Source organism: Aedes aegypti, chromosome 2 (genome assembly GCF_002204515.2).
Source record: "Aedes aegypti strain LVP_AGWG chromosome 2, AaegL5.0 Primary Assembly, whole genome shotgun sequence".
Classification (NCBI taxonomy): domain Eukaryota; kingdom Metazoa; phylum Arthropoda; class Insecta; order Diptera; family Culicidae; genus Aedes; species Aedes aegypti.
Genome location: NC_035108.1, coordinates 322927113 through 322952562, shown reverse-complemented (window position 1 = coordinate 322952562; position 25450 = coordinate 322927113). Strand labels below are relative to the sequence as shown.

Sequence of the window (25450 nt, the reverse complement as noted above, 5' to 3'; positions counted from 1 at the left end):
TTGTTCGGACCACCCTATGTCATCGTAGGAAAATAGCTCTAAATCGGTCAATTTAAGAGATATAAAAAACTTTTTTTGGCAAAGTTGCTTAAAATTGAATGGTCTACAACTTTGCTGAAGCATGTATAGTATAATTTCTACAAATAAGAAAGTTAGTTACACAATTTCTATGAAAATGTGGTCCACCCTAATTTTCAATAACACCAAACAAAGGACCTTACTAATACAAACAACTTTGTAGAAGACCGTTTTTGTCTAATGTTTCATTCTAAAGCTCAAAATGCATCTTTCCGCGTAAAACTGATTCCTGGACCACTGTGCACTCTAATAAGCATACACCTCTGATCAAAGTTTTCCCTCGCAATTCCTACAACAAATCATTTAATCTGCCAAATCTTATACTGAGATGTTTTGCTGAAAGTTCTCTGTGAGTTCCATCAAATAGTTTGTTACCGCTCCACAGAGGGCGTAGTAGACTTGGAAACAAAGTTACGTAATTTAGAACGGTTCTTATGAGTATTAATCCCCCGATCCAAAACTCAATTCGCAACAAGAACCAGGTTCGAGCATTGGCGTAGGAACAGGGCCCTGCCCTCCTCCCCAGAATTTTGGACTGGACGCGACTCTTATTATTGACAAAAGGAAAACTCTTCAGTAGTATCGTTCTTTAATTTTTAAAAACAATAGAGGGACAACCTCGCTTGTCGGTTCACACTTAAACAGACTGTGAGTGTTCGGTAAATAAAATTACTGAAACTGATCGGTAATTTCTAAAAATACCGATGTTTCGGTGAACTACTTCTTTTTGACAGATCGCTATCGTTGAAATTACTGAGTTTCGGTGAAACATAGCGAATCTGTAATATTTTTTACCGACAGGTCTGTGAATCTTCAGTGTTACCGAAAACTGTAAAATATATAACAGAATCTTCGGTAATCGTCCTCTTAGACTACCGACTTCGGTAGTTGGCATGTTGACAGCGTGGAATCATCATAGATTTGTTTTCTATTGCCGTGGGATTATTGCTGCTGTACGTGTTCATGTTAATTCAACATAAATTAACTAAAAAGGATAGTAGTGCGCATATTGTAACGATAAAGGTAAGTCAATCTAGTCTTTGTATGTTTATGTATTAATCATCAATATTATTCACATCCCAGACATCATCGACGGCAGTTTTTGTGTGCGATTGATTCCATTGGTTCCGATTGCGCTGCCGTATCGGTCGTCAACTGAAGTTGAAGGCTGTGTGCCTCTCCTCTTTTGGATTCTGATTTTTATATTTATAAGAAGCAGGTTTGATGAAATACAGATTTGTGTACGATATGATTTGCAAACTTTGTTTTTTTTTTCCTTGAAAATGTGAGATTGCCGTAAAAAAAAAACAAAAACAAGACTACCGTTCTTCGGTAAACGATTACCGATGATTCGGTTGTTTTGACAGCTGAGCAGGAATATTCGAATTACCGACTAATCGGTAATCTATTCGTTTACCGAACGCATTACCGAACGTTCAGCTGTTGAGATTTCGGTAAACGAATTACCGACTTCGGTGATTTGAGCTGAGTGTGTTGCTTTGAAATATGGATTTTCGGTGCACTTCGTTGATCACTCTTATTTTCTTCCTCGGAGGTGGTTGCCGATAATCATTTAACAAATTCATTCGAATACAAACTCTTTCAATGGAATTAATGAAAAAGATCGCATAACTGGCAACCTTGCTCGCCCTTTGGTGGTGGTGGAGGATCAAAAACCAAAACAAAACATAGAGCTTAGTGACATTTGAACACACGTAGACTAGCATACGCTCGTCATACACAGTTTGTTTTTGTTTTCCGTAAAGAAACTTGCACACGCTTTTCAGACTCATCAAAATGCATATGGAAATATTACCCAATTTGAAAAATTTACACCCGGTTTCTGGCTGTTTTTCGAGACTGAGTGCATATTGTTTTCCTCTAAGGTTCACAACTACATCTACACTAGGGCACCCATACCATTGGACGTGATAACCACTATTGAAAGACAAAGGCAAAATTGGTAACACGTGGCTTTTCTCTTTGTCAAAATCCAAGGTTGAACTTTGTCGTCACACTTCTAAGTGTCACACTTTCAAAGTGTGCGGTTCGATTTGGTGTGAACGGCGCAATATCAGCGTGTCCGTTCTGACTTCGATGAATCGCGCAACAATGGTCCAACTGTCGCTCGTTCTAGCTTATTGTTGTGTGCGATAAGCGCAATTTTGGACATCTCCGTTGCAAAAAATACCGTAGTCCGTAAAAAACTTGAATGTTCTGGAAATTCGATTCCCAAAATTAGGAATAATGCAAACAATGCTGTTTAATTAGTTGAGCATAGAGCAGGATGGAGGATGCTCTGCTCATTTCAACATGGCTAAGTTTTCTTCAGATGGACGGCAGAAAATAGGGTAGCAGTCGTATTTTGGACCCCCTAAGAAAGTGATTTTAGTTTTTTGTCCCAATGAATTAATTGCACAGCGTAACCAAGTCAAAGAACATGTCAAAATGTAGAGAAAAACTTACTCTACGAGATAAAAATGCCCATACGGCCATGTAGGATTCGAAAAACGTCGAATATAATCAAATTGTGAAACACTGTTTTTCAATATTTTGGACACACCAATACATTTTGGACCCTCAAAGTATATATTTTGGACCTCCGGCTTTTTTTATTGTTTGACGATAAAGTCCACGACACTGGTTGTATAATGTACTTGGCCATAGTCTAATCAATCGATTAACAATGGAAAACCGAAGAAATTCTACGCCTTTAGTTCAGAAATTTGAAATAAGTTTTTGTTTACATTTGTGAAATTTCTGACGGCTTCGATTTCTGTGTGTAACGTGTTGTAACGGTTGCATGGATTGACCGAATAAATTAAATTAATTTCAGATAAAATAAACACATTTTCTATGTACAAATGGTTGATGCTAGTGCGGAATAGTTATATGTTTCCAAATGGCATGCGAATTGAGTTGGTCTTTCGATTTAAACTGGTAAATTTGCAGGAAAATGCCCCAGGGGGTCCAAAATATATAGGGGTCCAAAATATATTGGTTACCCTAGTCCAAAAAACCGTATGGTCGGAAATATGTATGTAAAAAAAACTTTCCTTCTTCGGCTTCATTTTTTTTTTCAATTTAGCCTAAAACTACATTTTTGAATAAAACTTAACATGTTCAGAAATTCGAAAAAATGTTTAACTAATTTCAGACAAACTTGTGGCTTTAAAAAGTTTCGACATTCCTTGATGAATTTTAGTATAATCAAATTCCTCAAGGAATATCGAGGGCTGGGTTAAAATTTGTTGCTTTAAGTTCCTTGAAAATGAGTCTTAAAATATTGTGATATTTGTTCATGCTTTCAAAGTGAATTCATTCCAAAGCACAACCATTTCTTCTGTGCCTACTTTTTATCCACACATTGCAATGCAATCATGATTCCGAAATATGTGAATTTTCGCTTGCAGCTCCTCCAAAAAAATCATTGAGTCTGTGAAATCCTATACTGAGACTTTTCGCTAAATGTTCTACTAGAAATGTCTTTTGCCTTCGAATGTTTTGAAGAAATTTGTTGTAAAACCTCAGCAATACTTTTGCTTCCAAAATCAACAAAGCGGTAACTTTGTAGAGAAACTTGTAAATAAAGAGATGTATTAAATTATAATTTGTTTTAATGTATTAAAGAGTAATTTGCTTTAATAACAAAAAGAAATACACATTTCTGACACATCATTTAGAAATAATTCATCAATTGGTAGCCTCCATATTCTGGGATTGAGTTCTTGTGCAATTCCAGGACGGAATTGCTAGAGGCTTTCTGTCAGAATTCTGGGGAATCCAAACATCAAGGAAGAAATTATGCTAGATTTTTAAGATAATTTCTAAAGATGTTCCGAAGGAACTTCTAGAGATTTTTTTTGTTTATCAGATAAAGTTTAATTATCTTGTAATAATGTGTAACCACAGAAAAGATTATAAGTAATCACATCTTTTGTTGTCCATCGGTTGTTTCTACTTGCTTCAAACAATTTTTGTTTCTCCTTCTTCCTCATGACGCCTTCAAGAGGAACTTAAACTTCATAAAGCCACAACATTAACTGTATAAATAGGTAAATTATAGGAGTTTTGAAAAATTGGTTAATTTTTATATGGCTGCTGATTTCTGAAAGTCCATCAGGAGCTCCATCTCCAACGAAAAATGCTCCAAGATATTGATTCAGTAAAACATACGTCACAAATTTTACCATAAGACATCTTTGGAAAAACTCTTGAAAAATACCGCGTTCAATTTACACAGTTCTACAACAATAATTAAAAAAATCCTCCAATAAGTTTATTTGGCAGTTCTGCAAGTAGAGAAAAAACTGATTTCTACATCAGTCCGTTCACCGCAGTATCATGAATCATCGGAGTTCACGAAAAAATTTTCTAAGATGTTAAAAACAAATATCTTCAGTAAAAATGCCATCCGTTTCAACGCCAATCATTGTCCATCAAAAAAGACGAAGAAAAGTGAACAAGATTTTTCGAAGTAAATCCTACAAAAAGCATTCAAGCTTTTCTGTGAAATATCATCAGGATTTTCGTCAAAAACTTACAGAAATTCTGCAGTGAGTTCCTGAAATATCCGATAGTAATTTAGTAAAATTGTCCGAATAGATTTTAAGATCAAATTCAACAAATTACTTTAGAAGTTTTTACAAAACTTTGTTTTTACATGTTACTCTGGATATAAATTGGATATGGATATGGAGTGACTCGTAAAGTATTTTGAAGTAGTTTTTGAACCAAGACGAGTGGATAGATATTCAGATGTTATGCATGGAAGAAATGGAATAATTTCTAGAACCTAATCGAATTCCAGATGGCATTTCTGAACATTGTTTTTGAGAAGTTCAAGAATGAATTACAATATTCTTTAGTAAAGCTGTTGAAAAATTGTTGTACATCTTTTAGAATAATAAATGGATACCCTCCTAGAGTAACACCTGGAAAAATCATTAATTTTTTTCAGAATGTCCTGGATAATATTTGTTGCGAAATTTTAGGCAATCCTTGAAACATTTCTGAGAGCTTTTCTGAAATTTGAGAAGAACTTCAAAGATAAAGTTGGAATAACTGTTGGTAAAATCTTTGAAAAATTTGTGGGAAGAATCCTTTCTTGGTAATTTTGAAGACAATTTCGGTGAAACTCCTAAAACTTCTTGTAATATTATAAGAAGAAGAAGAAATAGAAATATTATAAGATAATAATTCAAGAAAATCCTTAATAAAGTTTTAATGATGCTACTTCAAACTAACAATTGGAACTTATTGCTGTGTGCGTTTGAAATGCAAATATCAAATGCGAAAACAACAATATATGTAAACAGCAATATATGTAATAAGTTCGTAGATGAGTTCTCCAGCAAGGGAGAAATGTTTAAAAAAATGATCAAATTGATTTTTGAGAAACACTTAGAGAGGTTTTTGTAGAAAAATGTAGATAGACCTGCGGAGTACTTATCTAAAAAATTGCTAAGAACGGTTATCCAATTGAATTCTGTTTAATTATTTTTGAATATTGTTCGAGCCGAATTTCTTAGCAGCAGCAAAACCACAAACACTGTAGTTTCAGGGCAACTATAACTGAAACTTATTTCTTAATTAGCTTAATACTTAAGTGCATGAACAGCCCAAATTACTTACAAATCTTCAGTATCTCACTTCACCTGAATTCCTCTCTTAGCTAACAGCTTTTAGGTTTACCTGATATTTAGAACGTTTTAGGATGCAAAGCATGTTTATTTTTACTTTCGTGATTTAATCGTGATTGAAAAAGGGTATTTTAATGTGTTTGTGCTCAACGCTTGTAAATGGGTTACTGTAGAAATATAAAATTTATTATATAAAATTAGTTGTTTTTAGTTCAACAAATTTTAATTCACGAATAAAAAGTTCCGAAAACTATCAAAAATCTTTAAAGAAATCGAAGAATAATTAGAGTAAAACCCATAAGAAACAATTTTGGTGAGACTCCTGAAATGTTTTCATACAGGAGTCGTAACGAAATAAAGAAACAGTTTTACACTACTGCGTCATAAATACGGACTCACTGAAATAAGTATTGCAACACTCAGCTGAATAATGAATCACCCCCAAAAAGTTCAGCATCACCTCAAAACAGGTTAATTCACATTGCTATATCTCGAGATCCTTACGACTTGCAAAGAAGCGATCTTCAGCAAAGTTGTTCAAGGGATCAAGGATATCCGGAAAGGGAACAGTTTATTGGAAGTACACAAAGACAATTCCAATTCCAGGATAGCTTATTGAGCACAAAGAAAACAAGCTAGTCCATTCCTCTGCAGACAGCTACTGACTGATAACTCAACTAGCAACCAGTGTTGTTGATCGGCGAGAGAATCAGCGAGAGCCAACGATAATTGTTCTCTCTTTCACCTTCCCTCTTCGCACCGGGTGGTAGGAGAAGCTGCGCATGGGCAAGTCAATAAATGAACGGATTGTGTCATTCGGTTGACTTGTTCATTTTCTTCTCTTCTTGCAAATGAACAAAGATACACAGCGTAGCCGATTGATTCATGCCATGATAGCGGCTGCATAGAGATCGCATGCAGGAGAATCGCCGCCCGATAATTTTCAAAAAAGAGAGGGATTTCACTCATTTGATCGCAATCATTCCATGGCGGTTTTCGCTTTACTCGCACCTATTGCGATACTTTTCTTTTATTTGCTATGTTGTTCATTTTGGACACGGCTCGCACCTACGAAGATCTATCTGGCCGTTTGCAATGCTTTTGCAAGTCCGACAGCTTTAGCGTGCGTATAATTGACTTTCTTACAACACAAATTCAACAACTCTGCACCCCTTCATAATTCTTTTTGTACGTTAATTTGACAGTTTTGTACGAACTTTAATATTATGAGGACAATCATTTGCCGCTTCCTTCAGCGTTGAGCATAAATGCAGTTAAATTATTTTAATCCGAAACAGTTATGATATATTATGATATACTGCAGAAGAAGACGTGAGATATCCTTGATATTATTTGTTACAGTGTTTAAACGGTTTAAATTGAAATATCAAACTGCAATACTTAATCGCTTTATTTCACATTCAACAAAGCGTTCTGCTTATTAAAAAGCTGAAGAAAACTGTTTTAATTTTAGTTTATTTGTTAAAAATCCAATTTTGCTCGGATTGTTCAGTAAAAACGGGAGTTCAAATGTTTGCAACAATTTATATCGTATTATTTTCAGAATTTTCGTTTGCAATAAAAGTCAAAATTAGAACGACCTACATCATAAAACTTTTGGAAGAGTGCATATTTTGAAATAAGTTTCGAACATTTGAGCGAATTATAATACGGATTCAATGATTATAATCATAACTCAGAAAATAGAACATCCAATATGAATACTGACCTGCGTATTGTCGTGTGGGTGTCAAAAAACTTATCCATGGCCATTCAGTGGCTGTTTATAATGTATTATTCAAATATACCACATTGTTTTCATTATTCTGGTTTTAATTTGCTGTAAAAATATTGGCCCAAAGTCAGCATTATGGACCAATGTATATTAAAGTTATGTTGGTGTCAATCGAAACTATTATTCAATATAATAATCAGGCTCTTTTTCCAATGTGTTTATATGGTGACTATGAAATGGAACTTCTAATTAAAACACTGTGTTTAAATCAAACCAAGGGAAGCATTTTTAACCATTGCTCAAATTGATCCTATTAGCCTTAATGCACTGTGTACATTAGCATGGGACAAAAATCAGATTCTCGCTCCATTCCACTTTATGGATTGCATTTAGGTCATGTAAAAATGTGCAAAATTTCAGCTCGATCGGTGATACTATAATTTAGCGCCAGCCGATCAAAATTTGTATGAGATTTACTATAGGAAAATTTATCTTGGCAAATAAAAACCGCCGGAGGTCGCTCATTGAGGCATCTTGAAGAATATTTTATTGTAACAACTATTCTCTATAACGACGGTCCCTTGCGATGTCGTTATAACAAGCTTCGGCTGTAGATACCTTTGAATACTTTGATAAGATGGAAAGACGAATTGCGTTCATGTGAAGTTTATTTGGACGATCTCGTTCACAGTAATTTGAACTATTTGAGAAGAATTTTATCAAAATTGAAAAGAGAACATCTAGAAAAAAAATATTAAAATGTGCCGGATACTCCTATTGGTTTTACCACATTTAAACTGAGTTCACTGTACAACACTATTTCAGTAAACCAAAATTATTAAAATATAGCAATCGTCGAAAAGGCATATTATAAAATTTATGGAGAAATCTTATAAATAAATTTCAATTTCAACATTCATATTGTCAAATTTGAGTATTTTAAATACTGTATTTATTTTGAACTTCATCGCATATATTCATCATTATTATCATAAATTCATTAAAACACTAGTTTTAATAGAATTTGGTTTAATCTCAGTGGTTTTGATCCTTTGGCCGTGTCACTTACTCTTGCGAGGGCGAGCGAACACTTGTTCGGCGTGCAATGTGTTTATCGAATTATTTCGCGAATCCGGTTAGGCGTGAATATATCATGAATAGCATCACCAACCAAAGGTGGGTTCCCTCATCCCACTAACCCAATATCCTCCCCATGACAACTGTGGAGATGCAGAAGATTCTTCGGTCTCTAGTAACAATCGTTATCTAACTAACATTCCTTCCCTTCCCCGATGACTGTAAGGACCTGGCCGGAGTCAATATTGACTTTTAAATTTTGAGCTCTCGATTTGTGCACATTGAGAATGGTAAGCTAATCCCAAACTCCATTCATTGAATTTCTGTGCAATTGCTTCGATTGCTCTGGTCAAGTACGGAGTAGCAACTGTACGGTCATTTATGCTCATGCTCAATTTAGTTTAATCTCAGAATCCCGGGAATTCCCGAAATCCCGAATCTCGGGATATTCGGAATATATATTTTGCAATGGTTTTTAGTAAAACGGCCGTAAAAGTCCACTAGTGCCTATAGTTACACTAAGGTTACGCACACTCTTCGCGGCAAGAATTACACAGCGAGGGATGAAATTTGTCGAATTCAAATTGCTGTTAAACTCAGAGAATAACTCAGATTAATCATAAACATTAATGACCATGCAATTCGATCAACCCATATGTTTTTTATTTTTCATAAATTGTCAAACGGTAGTGCAGTCGGAAGTATTGCGTCCAGACCTATCGCAGGCGCAATGATGGAGTGAAATTTCACTAGTATCAACTTCATGTAGCTTAGCAAAAAGATGATGGTTAAGGCGAAGTAGGCCGTCCTTGAAATTTGTATGCGTCATCGATGATTGTGGCTAGTTCATCTCTTGACAAATTATTGAAAATCGATTGGTTTTTCACTGACCTAAATGAAAAAGTATCATCATACTTTCTGCATGTGAGCGCACATAGTGATGGTTTTCTGAATCAATATTCAATATAATCACTGAGTTTTATTAGTTTGAATTTGCAAGCTGCAAAGTCAACATGGCTGCCAGAACGAATGATGAGCTACTTACCCTTAAAAACGTGTAATTTTCCCTCTCTAAGTCAATATCTCTCTAAGTCGATGTTACCAAATTCGATGGGATCTGTTTCAGTTTGCTATAAAGGTTAATCGATATTTTCAAGAAAATTTACAAATATTCTCTAAATGATAATAAATTTCTTAAAATTGAATGTTATGATTATTTCAATAGTTATATAAAGGCTTATAACTTATTTCAGGGCAACAAAATTTGAAATTTTTGAATGCTGCTTAAAAACTGTCACGTATATAGAATGTTAAAATTTTACTATTATTCACATTAAAATTACTATTTTGAATGTATGTATTTTGTCAATATAATTAAAAGTTGAAGAAGATTAGAAAGATTTGGAAAATATGTGTTCTGTATCTCGATACCAACCTAACGCGATTGTCCATCAAATTTTAAGCTAGGGAGAGTTAATTGAAAAATTAATTATCATGACAAACGCACGGTGACTAAACTTTGGAATCAGTAAATCACAATGAAAAATTCTTAAGGGAATTAAATGTTGCAGAAATTGGATTTGTCTTCATTACATAATATCACAAGGTTTGAAAGTTTAATAACTGAAAATTATTAAAAACCATTTTTACCATAACCAGTCACACTATTCTATTCCAAGCAAAAAGTGACAACTATGACAATACAAAAATATTATGAATTACATGGATAAATTGTCATATACTTAATGCATAGCTTTCTTAAAGCGAAGTAGGCCGTCATTGAAATTTGTACGTGTCGTTGATGATTGTTGCTAACTCATGTCACAAATTCGAATTACAGAAAATCAGTCGTTATTGCACTGATGCATCTGAAAAAGTATCAGTATACTTTCTGCATGTCGGCGCATGTAGCTATACTTTTCCGGATCAATATGATCCATGAGGACTGAGATTTATCACTTTGAAATTGCGTGCTGCTATGCCAACATGGCTGCCAAACCGAATGACTGGCTTCTTAGCCTTAAAGCACTGGATAATGAAACATTCGAACATTATTCATCCAGAAAACACCTATCACGTAATAATTAATAATGCTATAAAAAAAACCTAGAAATAAATGAAAATGTAAAAATTTCAGTGAATATGTCACACATCTACCTACAGAACCATTTCAATTGCTATAAATTGGTTATCGTCATCAATATGACTAGCTTACCCTATGCATCAAAATTCGTTCAAATGCTCATTAAAAATGAAAAAAGAAATGTTTAGCTCGCTAAATCATTTCACAAGATTGAATTGAAAGTTCAAATCTACAAGAAGATGAAGACGATACTTCATATATCACAATCGTTTGTGAAAACATTATACTAAAGGACTGTTCACGTTAGAATTTTTGTCGGTTTCTTGAACCCTTCTTCCCCATTGCTGGTGTAAGATTTTTTGTTTAAAAATTGAAAACATTGTTGAACATTGACATTGTTGAAATATTTTTTCGCATAGTAATTGAAGGAAAAAAAATCTTGAAATCCGTGCGAGAAGCCGTACTTAATACCAGCGCATATACGAGTACACATTTGAATTCTAATCACATCCAAGATTCGGCAGACAGTTTTTAATTCTCTGCCACGCCAATATGTATTTTCTGATATACCATAGGAGTCTCTTATGCATTCTGTTACAAAGTTTAAAAACACGTGACGAACGGGTCGAGTTTTCAAAACATTGCCAGTTTGATGACACGCACCGTCTATAATCTATGTGGTCGCAAATATTTCTAAGAGCGCCCGAGCGACCGACGCATTGATGCAAGTACCGATAGTATCTTCACACAATCGAATAGTGATCCGATCGAGAGGTGCAAATTGATGCGCAGGATCGGATCACAAAACGATAATGAACAGCCTGCTGGCAATGAAGAATGGATCACCAGTCAACACAAGTAGACTGCAATGAACATACGTGCCAATCGAACGATGCTGACTCTCGCGCAATGTTCATTTCAACGTTCTCTTTGTCATGTCGCCTTTCGCCTGAGAGGGTGAACTCGGTTGCCCTCTCCAAACGCAACAATCGATTCGGCAATAATTTCGGATTGAGTGTGGATTGAGGCGAGAGAAAACATCCTTGCTAGCAACTGCTGCTCCTTTTATTTCATCCAGGTATCTACAATTCATTTCCACTGAGCATAACATAATATACCTCTAAATACTACCACCGACGATTCCCGTATATTCTACCTACGGGTGCGACACTACAATCTCAACACAGTTTAGTTCGCGATTTTGCCACTAGGTGGCGCTAGTGAGCATGTAAAATGGAGCATTTTGAACTAGTTCTAGCTTGTGATCCATAAGAGATAGAAAGTTTGGGTCTTCGGCAAAGTTGCTCAGGGGTTCAAGGACATCCGGAAAGCGATCACAAGCTAGAACTAGTTCAAAATGCTCAATTTTACATGCTCACTAGCGGCAAAATCGCGAACTAAACTGTTCCCTTTCCGGATGTCCTTGAACCCCTGAGCAACTTTGCCGAAGACCCGAACTTTCTATCTCTTATGGATCACAAGCTAGAACTAGTTCAAAATGCACAATTTTACATGCTCACTAGCGCCGCCTAGCGGCAAAATCGCGAACTAAACTGTTCCCTTTCCGGATGTCCTTGAACCCCTGAGCAACTTTGCCGAAGACCCGAACTTTCTATCTCTTATGGATCACAAGCTAGAACTAGTTCAAAATGCACAATTTTACATGCTCACTAGCGCCGCCTAGCGGCAAAATCGCGAACTAAACTGTTCCCTTTCCGGATGTCCTTGAACCCCTGAGCAATTTTGCCGAAGACCCGAACTTTCTATCTCTTATGGATCACAAGCTAGAGCTAGTTCAAAATGCTCAATTTTACATGCTCACTAGCGCCACCTAGCGGCAAAATCGCGAACTAAACTGTTTGCTTTCCGGATGTCCTTGAACCCCTGAGCAACTTTGCCGAAGACCCGAACTTTCTATCTCTTATGGATCACAAGCTAGAACTAGTTCAAAATGCACAATTTTACATGCTCACTAGCGCCGCCTAGCGGCAAAATCGCGAACTAAACTGTTCCCTTTCCGGATGTCCTTGAACCCCTGAGCAATTTTGCCGAAGACCCGAACTTTCTATCTCTTATGGATCACAAGCTAGAGCTAGTTCAAAATGCTCAATTTTACATGCTCACTAGCGCCGCCTAGCGGCAAAATCGCGAACTAAACTGTTCCCTTTCCGGATGTCCTTGAACCCCTGAGCAATTTTGCCGAAGACCCGAACTTTCTATCTCTTATGGATCACAAGCTAGAGCTAGTTCAAAATGCTCAATTTTACATGCTCACTAGCGCCGCCTAGCGGCAAAATCGCGAACTAAACTGTTCCCTTTCCGGATGTCCTTGAACCCCTGAGCAATTTTGCCGAAGACCCGAACTTTCTATCTCTTATAGATCACAAGCTAGAGCTAGTTCAAAATGCTCAATTTTACATGCTCACTAGCGCCACCTAGCGGCAAAATCGCGAACTAAACTGTTTGCTTTCCGGATGTCCTTGAACCCCTGAGCAACTTTGCCGAAGACCCGAACTTTCTATCTCTTATGGATCACAAGCTAGAACTAGTTCAAAATGCACAATTTTACATGCTCACTAGCGCCGCCTAGCGGCAAAATCGCGAACTAAACTGTTCCCTTTCCGGATGTCCTTGAACCCCTGAGCAATTTTGCCGAAGACCCGAACTTTCTATCTCTTATAGATCACAAGCTAGAGCTAGTTCAAAATGCACAATTTTACATGCTCACTAGCGCCACCTAGCGGCAAAATCGCGAACTAAACTGTTCCCTTTCCGGATGTCCTTGAACCCCTGAGCAACTTTGCCGAAGACCCGAACTTTCTATCTCTTATGGATCACAAGCTAGAACTAGTTCAAAATGCTCAATTTTACATGCTCACTAGCGCCGCCTAGCGGCAAAATCGCGAACTAAACTGTTTGCTTTCCGGATGTCCTTGATCCCCTGAACAACTTTGCTGAAGATCGCTTCTTTGTAAGTCGTAAGGATCTCGAGATATAGCAATGTGAATTGACCTGTTTTGAGGTGATGCTAAACTGTTTGGGGGTGATTCATTATACAGCTGAGTGTTGCAATATTTATTTCAGTGAGTCCGTATTTATGACGGGTAGTGTATATAATATGGATTGTCTAAACAATTAACGATGATTTGGTGCGCTTTAGTTGTTCAGAATATGACGTTTTCATCTTTAAACTTCTTTGAACGGTGTGTGCTTGACTTGTTTAAAGTTAATTGTTCTCAATAGATGGGACGCAAAGGGGTGTAAGTGAGTAGTACACGACACTAAAGACGACGTTTCAGTTGAGGTCGAAATACGCGTATCTGTCAAAAAATACAAATTCTAGTGGAATTAAATGCTATAGTACTAAATTCGGTTTTCATCCACTTATAGGCATTCCACTACACAGCTCGAAGATTAATTATAATCAAAAATGTTGTTGTTTCCAAGCAACGGTATTTTTAGGGTTTTTTTTCCGTCAGAACAAAAAAAAAACAACATAATTCGTAAAAGATTGGCTTGGTTTAAGTTTTTTGGCTCCCATGCAATGGGAGCAGAAAAATGGAAAATTGCTGAAAACACTTCAAAGTCAATTTTCCCAAAAACTAAGTGTTTGTCACTTTCCTTGCTTCTAAGTTGCTAACCCCCTCAACTTAAGAAATCAAGATAGCCACTGTTACTTGGTGTGGTCCTTTGTGTAGTAAATTCGATTACTACACAAAGGACCACACGAGTTCCAATTAATATATCAATAATAAAAATCTAAAAATAAAATACTTCTGTGAGAAATCGTAAAATTCAAGGTGTATTCCTGAAAACACTTATGTTTTGCCGTGTCAGTGAGGTTAATCGCTCTTATGCATCATCACAATGATTCTTAATCATACTTTCCTCTGGAAAGCGACCTTTAATTGATTCATAACTGTGAGGTGACTGTATAAACAAGTAACAAACATTGAATCACTCTTACATGGGGATGCTTCTCATCAGGTGACACACACTCGGGCAATCATCCCCCCGAGAAAAGAGAACGACCTCCACCAGCATAGGCAGCACGCGATGTTGTCGTCATTGAAGCCATGTAGCATTTGATACAGCATACAACCTGGCTTATGGAGTGCAATCTCAAACGAACGCGCGCGCCAATGCTTAGCTATACTCTCTCACGTTGGTTGTGCCAACCTGTTCTGATGTTGTTATTTTGGTCGATCAGAGTGTTCTCCATACACACGCTTTGGTGTAAAAATGTGAGGGACGTGGTCCCTCTCGTTTCGCTCATGGACCAGAACACACCAACGAATAGTTATGGCACGTGTGTAGAGGCTAGCTGAGCAAGCTTCTCTCTGTCCATACGTTATGTTATCATGTTGGTTTGCTCGGATAGTTCGAGAATAGTTATACACAATCCACTGAGTTGTTCTCAGTATACATTCCCTAGGTTTGCTAGGGAACGCAAGCCTAATGCTTTTATTGCTCTTCCACTTATCCACAGATTTGAGCACTAAATCTAAACTCTTGGAATATTGAGTGGAAGTTAAACCCTATGTCGGATGTAATTTCATCAATGTCTAATGATATTACATGAAACATCGTCTATCTCTTGGACTTAGCGTACGCAATATTTCGATGTCGAAAAATAACCAATCTCATGTACGAGCCTTAAGATACTGAGGATATCTGCAAAAAACATGATCGAAAAGGAACAGGATATTGATGTTGACTATAGACACTTTGAGTGTTATGGTCTCGTCTATAGAAATACGTGGAGCTCAACACTTCAAACTACCTTAGCCATGTGAATATCCATGACAGGAAATTCATTTGCAGTCCAGGATATTTAACGCGTAACTCTTCAAAAGGACTCATCTAACATTGAAAGGCTCTCTTTATTTACTCAATATCTGAGTCACATTATCCACTTCTGTTGCATTTGTTGCATATACAAAAGCCCAGCGCTAGCCAAGGACGTTGTCTTTCCTATAGTGAAAAACTTCTCAAAAACTTAAATAGTTTAGCTGTTTTAATCGAAAGAGAGCGAGAGAGAAGATTGAAGCATCGCTCATTGTTACATAGGTCCAGCAAAATTCAACAAGGAATTAATTATTAGTCAAACTTATTCATACGCTACTTGTGCTTCATATTACAGATCTCACTGCACGATGATCTCCCGAAATTTCTCTGCGCCACCTGTTTCATCAAAGTCGAAAGCATCGACAAGTTTGCCATCCTGGCGAAGAAAACCGAGGAGGCCTACCTCGGTTGGTTCAAATGCATCCGTGCCAATCTTGCCAAGCACATTAGCCCCCTGCCACCACCGCTGGCTCCGGTGCGGCAGCTGCTCACTATTCCTGGCCCGGGATCTCCAACACCCGGGATGTCGATCACACCGAAAATCGACTTTACCGCGCTCAAACAGGCCGTTGATGAACAGATCAAGCAGAACGATGCCCCTCTGGGTACGGCCATGAATCCAATCCGGTTGATCAAGCCGGAGATTTCGATTGTTTCGTACAGCGATCTGAAGTTGGGTCTGTTGATCAAAGATCAGGAGTTGCTCAAACTTATCCTGAAGGCACTGCGTTGGGCTGAACACGATCAGAGGGCCACGTTTGAGGTGCTGATACAGCGATTAAAGAATACTACGTTCCGGGAAATTCTGTCAAACCCGAACCTGTTGAAGGACAGTGATCTTACTCAGTTATTGAAGTCCTACATTGGACAGGAAGCGTTCAACAAGTTTACTGGTGAAAATGGAAACTGTTCGGCAGGAAGCAGCATCGATCTCAGCAATAGAGGCGTAACCATTAAACCGATTGTCCACATTTCACCGGTGAAAGCGAATCCAGGTCAGCAGAGTTCATGTTCAATGGTTTTACCAATTGTGAAGAAAGAGCGCATACCGACCAATGAAGAGAGTTTAACCCAAATGGAAGTTGGAATCGATCCCAATCTGTTTTTGGATGACGAGGAAAGCCTGAGGAAATCAAAACCGGTCGACAAGCAAAATATGGAAAATGTCGTTACAATTCAACTGGTTCCAGCAAAGATGACTAGCAAACTACATGAGAAAAAGGTAAGACAGCGAATGAATAAAAATTAGTAAAGGTATCTCGGTATTAAACCGCTGTTTATTTAAATAAATTTTTTCTTAAATAAACATTTCATTCATTTTTAGATACCACCGACGACACTGTCTTGTAAAGTTCGAAGCATTGCGAGTTGTTCGAATGCTGGAGCTATCACAAACAATGCAGAATTGGAGTACAAATCTGCAGCAAAACCTTTGATCAAATCAAATAATCCCCCAGTAGACAAAAAAGTTATTAAAATTCGCGTTAAGAAAAACAAGGAGAAAATACAAGCAACGGCATTACCCGTTCCTATACCAGTGAATCCCATTTCGCTGCCGATATCAATTCCACCGACAACGACGATTACAATGATCCCTGTGAAGACCGCAGAATTAAAGCCTGAAGAAGAAAAAGTCCTACCACAAGCCAACAGTCCACCACCGATTCCTGCACTGAACTTGCAAAAACCAACTGAACCAGCAAAGGCTAAAAACGAAAAACCCAAGCGGAAACGTGATGCCAAATGGACCCTTAAACTTGGCGCCAACTCTGCCAAACGCACCAGGAGCCAGGCCGGTTCCATCAAAGGCTCCAAACTGGTGTGCAACGTTTGCAAGAAACGTTTCCCATCGAAGAGCAAACTAACAGCCCACATGGAGTCACACCCGAAACCGATTGATAAATACACTTGTGACAAGTGCGATCGAGTGTTCAGAACGGCTGCGAATCTAGCCAAACACAAGCAGTTTCACGGAGGGGAGAAGTTTTCCTGTGATCACTGTCGCAAGGTTTATGCCACGAGCAGCATGCTGAAGACGCACAAGCTTAGCCATAGCAATGACCGGCCGCACAGGTGCACGATCTGCGACAAGACGTTCAAACGGAATCAGGATTTGAAGGTATGTTTATGGAGAGGTTTAGGGACTGTCGATTATATCTTCTTCTTCTTTCAGGCGTTACGTTTCGAACTTAGTCTGACCATATTTACCGTATTTAACCGGTTTTAAGGCCTATTATTTATTGTTTTTTTTTTTCGATTTCTCATCATAATAGGCTGATTTTCATTACGCCAATCTGTCATGAAACGGCCTACTTTCCTGTTTTGTGTTGCGTAATGAATCATTATAAGGTACCGTGGGGCAAGTGGGTTATAGATTTCGCATAGGTGGGCTTCTCCAAATTGTAGAGACTTTAAATTAAAACAAATGTGGTCATCTGCTAATCTGCTAATCTGCTAATATCAACGCACCCCCTAGCCATGGCCAATCTACGTTGTTTACACAAACATCCCTATAAACCTCCACGCTGGGAAATACGTTTACCGAAAAAGGCGTTATGAGGTTCTGCACTGCATTCTTGTATTGGATTTACTTTAAGGTGATTATAAAACAAAGCCAAACTTTGAATTTTCAAATGCACAAGACGAGAGTATCTGACAACAGTTCGCGTTGAAAACCAATCAAATTGCTTGCTTGCTGGTGGTGACCATTGGAATAGATTGAATAGATTTTCAACGCGGAGCGCTGTTTGGTTCTCAAGTCTTGTGCTCTTGAAAATTTGAGGTGTGGCTTCGTTCTATAATCACCTTAATGGCATTGTTGTTAGCAAATTCACAAAAAGTGAAAGAGAAAGAAAACATGATTTGTGCAGGCAGAGCCTCATGCTGTACCAGTTAGCACGCCCGACGCCCACCGATGACAGAGTGGGTAGGCTCGCACCATCGTCCCGCCCTTCTAACTATTTTTGAGATAGGCAGTTCTGTCAGGGTGTAAATATTTATTATTATCCATGTAATCAAACCGATTTACGACCTTCCACGTGTTAACGACCTTAAGGTGAAGATGAATCGAAGCCAAAGTTCAAATTTTCAAGAGCACGGATCTGGAGAACCAAACATCCGTTTGAGCTGAAAATCTAATCGATTGGTCACCACCAGCTAGTGACCAATCGATTAAGTTTTCAGCTTAAACGGAAGTTTGGTTCTCCAGATCCGTGCTCTTGAAAATTTGAACTTTGGCTTCGATTCATCTTCACCTTAAGGTGGGAATATTTGCGTGCCGGGTATGCGTATCTTCCTGTTGTGACATCACTTCTCCACAATGGCTTGGAGGTTTCCTTCTTCATTTCGGTTGTTCTGGAAAGATAAGAAAACAAGGAAAGGAAGGGGCCACATCACTCCACAGAATGGCGGCCCATCTGATATTAGTTTTGTGTTAAATAATTATTGTTGTGAGTAGAGATCCTGAAAGGGAGAAATGCGAGTAGGCGGTAAGCCGCCAATCGAACCGTCAAAATCCCTTTTCAAAATGCTTTTCATGTGCTAAGTAACTTGTAAACTCCTACTCAATTATGTTTTGTTGGCCTGCACGTTTTATTTAGACACAATTTTTATTTAGAAAACTATTTGGATCCGAGATTTTAAGTGCAGATTGAGCATGTTTGATAAACAAGCATCCTGTTTTCAGTTGAAGAAAGTTTAAGAAGTTGATGATTCTGTCATTTATACTAGCTATATACAAGAATTCACTGAATAAGTTTCAAACGCGCGATTATAATACTTCAGTTTTTGTGCTGTTGTATTGGTGTATGTAGTGGGAAACCAATCAGTTTGGTGATTCTAACGGTAAAAAAATAGCACGACGAAAGGAAAGTTGATAATCTCTGATCATTATGATTTCAGTCCTAATTTCATGATCCGTTTAATAAATTCCGCGTATGATTCGGCAATTTTAACAATTTATACATGTGTATTCGAAGAAAACAGACTACGAGCATTTATTACCTTGCAGATATTTATCATTTTCTACAGCCTAATTTAATAATACCTACATTGGTTGTAACAAAAATTTGATCTTGGGATGTTGATTTGCCTCCTAATCATAGTTTCGACAATAGTCACATGCCTACTATCCCTTATGGCAGTGTTGTTGATTCTATTGTCTATCGCTCATCAGTTTCGCGCCACCCGGCAGGGACTTGGTCCTATGTACCCAATACTCTGCTGTGTCTTAACTTCACGCAATACATACTGTAGATGTGTGATACAGTTTGCGGAATATTATGATGTATCACTTCGTTCAGATGGAAAATTCTGTTATGGTACCATATTCACATATCACATAACTCCCACCTGGAACGATGTAATACATCGGAGACATGTAGATTCAGATGTATGTATACGATCTATGCCTAGTTCGGCTCTGATCGACAGGCAATCAGTGTAGGGGGGCTGGGGGCAAGAAGGACACCTTAAGATATATAGGTTCAAATCATGGTTGATAAGCACAATTTTTGAAGATTATTCCAGTGTAGGGGCAAGCTCAGCTCTTGTTCTAAATGATGTTATCGATAGATTTCAAAAATATAAGAAACACATGATGATTTGAGATTTTTGAAAATGTCCCTTCTTATGAGGTATTTAAACGAAGCACGGGGCAAGAGTGCCACTCGTATGGGGCAAGAAGACCACCGGAACAAAATGCCACAAATTTTGTATATTATTATTTCCCCGCCTAAAGGATAAATTCTAGAGTAAGTAAAGATAAAAACTGAGGGATAAAAGTTGACTTATAGTTAAAAAGTAATTTTACGAAATTAATTTAGTTTTCATCTTATTTGACTGTAACAATAATAGTAAGCATTTTCAGAAACCATTTTGAATGTCCAAGATGGTTTATTTCGATTTTATTTAGTAGGAAACATTGATTGAATGCAATATTAAACAAGAAAAATAAAAGTTCATTTGATTTTATATGAGGAAATTGCGGTGTCCCTCTTGCCCCATAAGACATACTGTTATTATATATGTAAAATTTAATGTCAAAAGGATTTTTTCGAAAAAAAATTCCTCACAGTCATATTAAACAATTGAAAATCATCAATACTGTGCGGAAAAATCAATATGTTTTGTATTTATTGGGAGTCAAACCTTGTTTTCCAGTCTTACATTCTTATAATATTTCGCATATTTTGCGTTGGTGAGTTAAAGACATTTTTCTAATTTTTTGTACTAAACATTTTTAACTGTAATATTTACACAACCCTCAATCAGTACTCAATTTATACTTATCCTGCGTTAAACATAAAAAAATTGATTTGAACTACGTGAAATTAGAGGTGGCACTCTTGCCCCGGGTGTCCTTCTTGCCCCATGTCCCCCTATTCAGTTTTTCAACTAGCTTGAAGCGATGAACGTTTCAAGACAAGCTCTCCACTATATCTGCTAGCAATCACCGGTCGTCGATAGACATTTCGGTTCATTTCTGCTAAAGAAAGATCCGATTGTATGCCAAAGACTATGGCTCATGCTTTTCAATACAGCTGGAAAAACAAGAACTACACCCAGCACCAAATAGTACGTAACTATGAGGCGGACCGGAAGGTTTGATGAGCAATCCCCACCAAATTAAAACAAATGTGGTCATGTATATTTTTTAGCTTGACTCCCACCAAATATAAGCAGTATGCTGAAATTGATTTTTATGTAAAATTGAAGAAAAAAGTACAGAATAAGTTTTTGAAAAACGTCTCTTTACTTTTCACTTGCCCCACAAGTGGGGCCTCAAAGTTTCACGCATGAGTTAAAAACGTTAATTCACATATTCAGTAAGATATACAAATAATTTCACTTACCCCATTTACCCACTTGCCCCGCGGTACCTTACAACAATATTTCATAAATTGTAAAATAATGGTGAATACATTCCGATATAATTTACCATACCCTCTAGTGGTCTTCTACGAAATTACAAAAAATGTTGTACCGTGAATTCGGGTGAAATTGATCAGTAGGGTGAAATTGATCACTGTGTCACACGATTTTATTTCCCTCTAATAGAGCACAGGAATCAATGCAATCAATGTAAACGAACGTTGTTTGTCTAAACTATTGTCGAATTGCATGTTGTGAAGCTTTTTGTGTTAAGGAATGTTTATTTCTATGAAAATAATAGAAAATTCCATAATCGCGTTCTGTGTGGTATTGGCAGACATCAATTAACTTATAGTTTTAAACAAGGACATGGTGTCAACCTGAAAATTTGTAAGGATGCTTGAAATATATCCCCAAAACGAATTTTATTTTCAAATTTCGTACCAATTTGTTCATTTTGTTGTAATAATTGATTTTTTTATAGATATCAGAATATTCCTTCGGATATTGCCTACATTTAGGCGTTTTCTGCGGTATTGTTGAAAATTAATTGTATATTATTTCCACAAATTTTACATTCTTAAGAATTTGGCAAGCATATTTGGATTCAGGAGGCCCAAATTAAGTAAAGTTGTTTTCAAAACTAACAGTAATTGTTTTGACAGGTGATCAATTTCACCCCGAAATGGAATGCCTTTATTTTTTATTTTAGAGACGATTTTCAGCACTAAAATCACAACTGTATGAAAATTTAAGTATATAAACCAATGAGGCTCACCGTCGTTCTTGTTTTCCTGCATTACGTTGTTTGGAATTGGCAACATCATAGAAAACAGACATAGAAAACCGTGAAAAGTGATGAATTTCACCCGAAATTACGGTACATAACTCGTTGCAGAACTCGAAATCATAATTCTGCAACTTGTTCCGTAAACTACTATTATTTTATTATTGAAAAGGGTTGATTTGAATTTGAAAAAATATCAATTACTCCAGAAGAAATATTCTCTGAAGCTTAGTGCAAAGAACGAACCACTGAAAATCAAGCGCGAACCTGCTCTTAGTCATTATTTCAGCGTTAATTTTTTTTTTCAGAGATTCTCCGTTTTCCTTTTGAAATTAGAAGGGCTTGAATAGTTTTTAGTTTAATAGTTTTCAACATAAAAAGAATAAATGTGCCATTGAATAATCAATAATGAAAGATGTCTACTATCGTTTTTAACTCATTCGGCCTAATGACACTTTCGGCCTACGTATTTCAGTATAACGAACTTCCGCCATACATACATCGGCCTTACGTATTTCGGCCCAATGTTCCAACACCCTTTTCGAGGTTACATGCGGCCTGTGGGCCGTCGTTTGGTGATCACTGGTTTAGAGGAATCCGTGAAATAATCTAAGTGTGTAGAGTTTCAATTTAAAAGGCTTATTATCAATGCAGAATCAATATCTCGCATAACTTATGATCGCGCCCTAAAAGCCATTGGTAATTATGTGGGTAGTTCGTTGTTTTTGATCATTTGAATGGAGTTACACGTTATTCAACAACGCTATGGTGAAGAAAGGATCATTCCCTACCTGCCAGTGGTGTTGGTTTGGAAGCTTATTAATTCATTTGCTCAAAAACAACGAGCTATACACGTGGTTACCAATGGCTTCTAGAGCGGTATCCCAGATTATATATCGTATACGAGATAAACGCCTGAAATACAGAATTATTAGAAAAAAAAACCTTTAAATTAGGCTGTCTAGTTTTTTTCTAATACGTTATGTTCAGCCTACCCAAACTGGGACTGAGCCTGTTTTTCAGTATTGTGTTCTTTTGAACACTTCCACGGCTATTGACTGCATGGGAGAATTCTTTGTCAATGGGATTCTAAAGTTTTTGATAAAATACACCCAAAATTTGATGGTGTGACAAACACAAATAAAACAGGAGCATAGTTTCCAAAAAAACATTTACAAATTAATTAAAGTTCTCCAAACACATTTCAAAACGAAACACAAAAATGCTAAATCTCACCAGAATCTTTGCAAAGATTTTTTTAATAAACTAGTCAAAAGATTTTTGAAGATTAGTTCAGAGCTTCCTCCAAATATCTGCTTCAGTTAACTCCAGGAATCCCTCAAAATATTTCTTTAGCAATTACTCCTGGACACTTTTTGTGGAATAGGTTCCTGTCGCCCTGCTACAATTTTAATACCAAACGCTTATGTTAAGGCCAGAAACACATGTTATATATTGCTATGTGCGTTTGAAATGCAAATATCAAATGCGGGAACACCAAACGCGGTAAGATTTTTCACAAGTAAGGCGAAGTCAAAGATAGCTTTTCTTTGCTAGGTTGGCGGTGATATGGATCACGGTTGCTAAGTGTCCTTTGATTATTTTGTGTTACCGCATTTGAAACGCATTTGAACAATATTTGCACGTTAAACGCAAACAGCAATACTCAATTTTTAAATGTTTTTCGTTCGTTTAAACCCAAAAAAAAATAGTAGTTTACGGAACAAGTTGCAGAATGATGATTTTTACAGCACGAGTCGTAAATTTATCCTACGAGGCTAGCCGAGTAGGATAATTACGATATGTGCTGTAAAAATCAAGTTCTGCAACGAGTTACGTACAACAGTTTTTGCAATTTCGTAGAAGATCACTTGAGGGTATCAGAAATTATATCGGAATGCATCCGGCATTATTCTACAATTTTTGAAAAACTGTTATGTAATGATTCATTACACAACTCAAAACAGTTGCGTAATGAGAACACGTTGCGTAATGAATCATTACAGCACTGATTTCAGTTGCGTAATGAATATTCCCGCACTGCATACTTCAGTGCAGGAAAGTAGGCCGTTCCATGACAGATTGGCGTGATGAAAGACAGCCTATTACGATGAGGAATTGCAAAAAACATTTTTTTGCAATTTGTCACACCTTATTTTCCGTGTCTCTTCCGAAATGTCCGACCCAGTGTTATATAGTTAAACCCCTGTGGCGTTTTTGTCGACTAAGTAAACGTTAACCAAGACCAAAAGTTTCAAGGTTTATTTATGGACCCGTTTTTTAAATTAATGTGTTATTATGATATAGTGGTTATCACGCTCAATGTTATGGGTGAAGATATGGTTGTGAAACTTAGAGGAAAACACTGCACTCTGCTTCTAAATTCCCCAGAATCCGGGATTTTTTTTTCAGATTGGATAATACAGTATGGCCCATAAAAAAATGCGAAAATTGTTTGAACGGGAATATAGCATCCACAAGCGATATTTTCATTGTTTTTGATAGTGAATGTAATTTCTGATTATTGTAGTATATTCTGACACAACTTCGCTATCCAGGACAATTTTTGTCATATTTTTCTTACTGTCCTAAATAATGCAATAAAGCAAATAAATTCAAAGGTTTTGTCCGCCCAAAGCAAGAAACAGCGTCTGATTGTCGTATACTCTGGTGATAAACTTTCCACCTTCAAAAATCACCCTTTATTGTTGAAAATTTTAGTTTGAGTATGGAGGAGTTCTTAGAGAACGCGTTTTTCATGAACACAATAAAATATTTTGCCAGGGTCATAGTTTTGAGGGCATTTGCGTCTTATAGGTTTGATATGCCTTTATTTTTTTGTTAAGGTTGAATAAAAAATAAATACGGGGCCTATACAGTGTTGCTCAGACTCATTTCCCCGAAAATAACATTTTCCGAACTACGAAGCCACGAACTACTACAACCATGCTCTATCCTCCTAAGATAGAAAAGCAGATGGTTAAGCTTGAGTACTGCACACAAAATCGATCAATTTTGATCCCAGAGAGCCACAATTCAAGTTTCGGTGAAATGAAATAAGTGAGTGAGTGAGTGCGAATCATTTCACCGAAACTTGAATTACGGCCCACCGTGATCGAAACTGTCGGATCCCATGTGCAACACTCAATCCAAACCACCTCCCCCTCCATCTCAGGAATACAACGCACAGTTATAACAGTTCATGGTTTCACAATTCGAATTTCGGGGAAATGAGTCTGGTCAACACTGGGCCTATAACAGGTTTTTGTTGATAAAATTTGTTCCTTCGATAAGAGACAACTTATATCAATACTAGCTCATAGGTTTCG

At 37.1% G+C, this 25450-nt stretch overlaps 1 protein-coding gene across 1 annotated transcript in view; it reads left to right on the top strand.

Moving 5' to 3' along the window:
* LOC5565693 (transcriptional repressor CTCF) overlaps positions 1-25450 on the top strand; it is a 35877-nt gene that overhangs the window by 6742 nt on the left and 3685 nt on the right. Inside the window, exons 2-3 of the mRNA XM_021845833.1 lie at positions 15759-16685; positions 16788-17582. Of these exons, the coding sequence (XP_021701525.1) occupies positions 15759-16685; positions 16788-17582 (1722 nt within the window). The remainder of the gene's footprint in view (positions 1-15758; positions 16686-16787; positions 17583-25450) is intronic.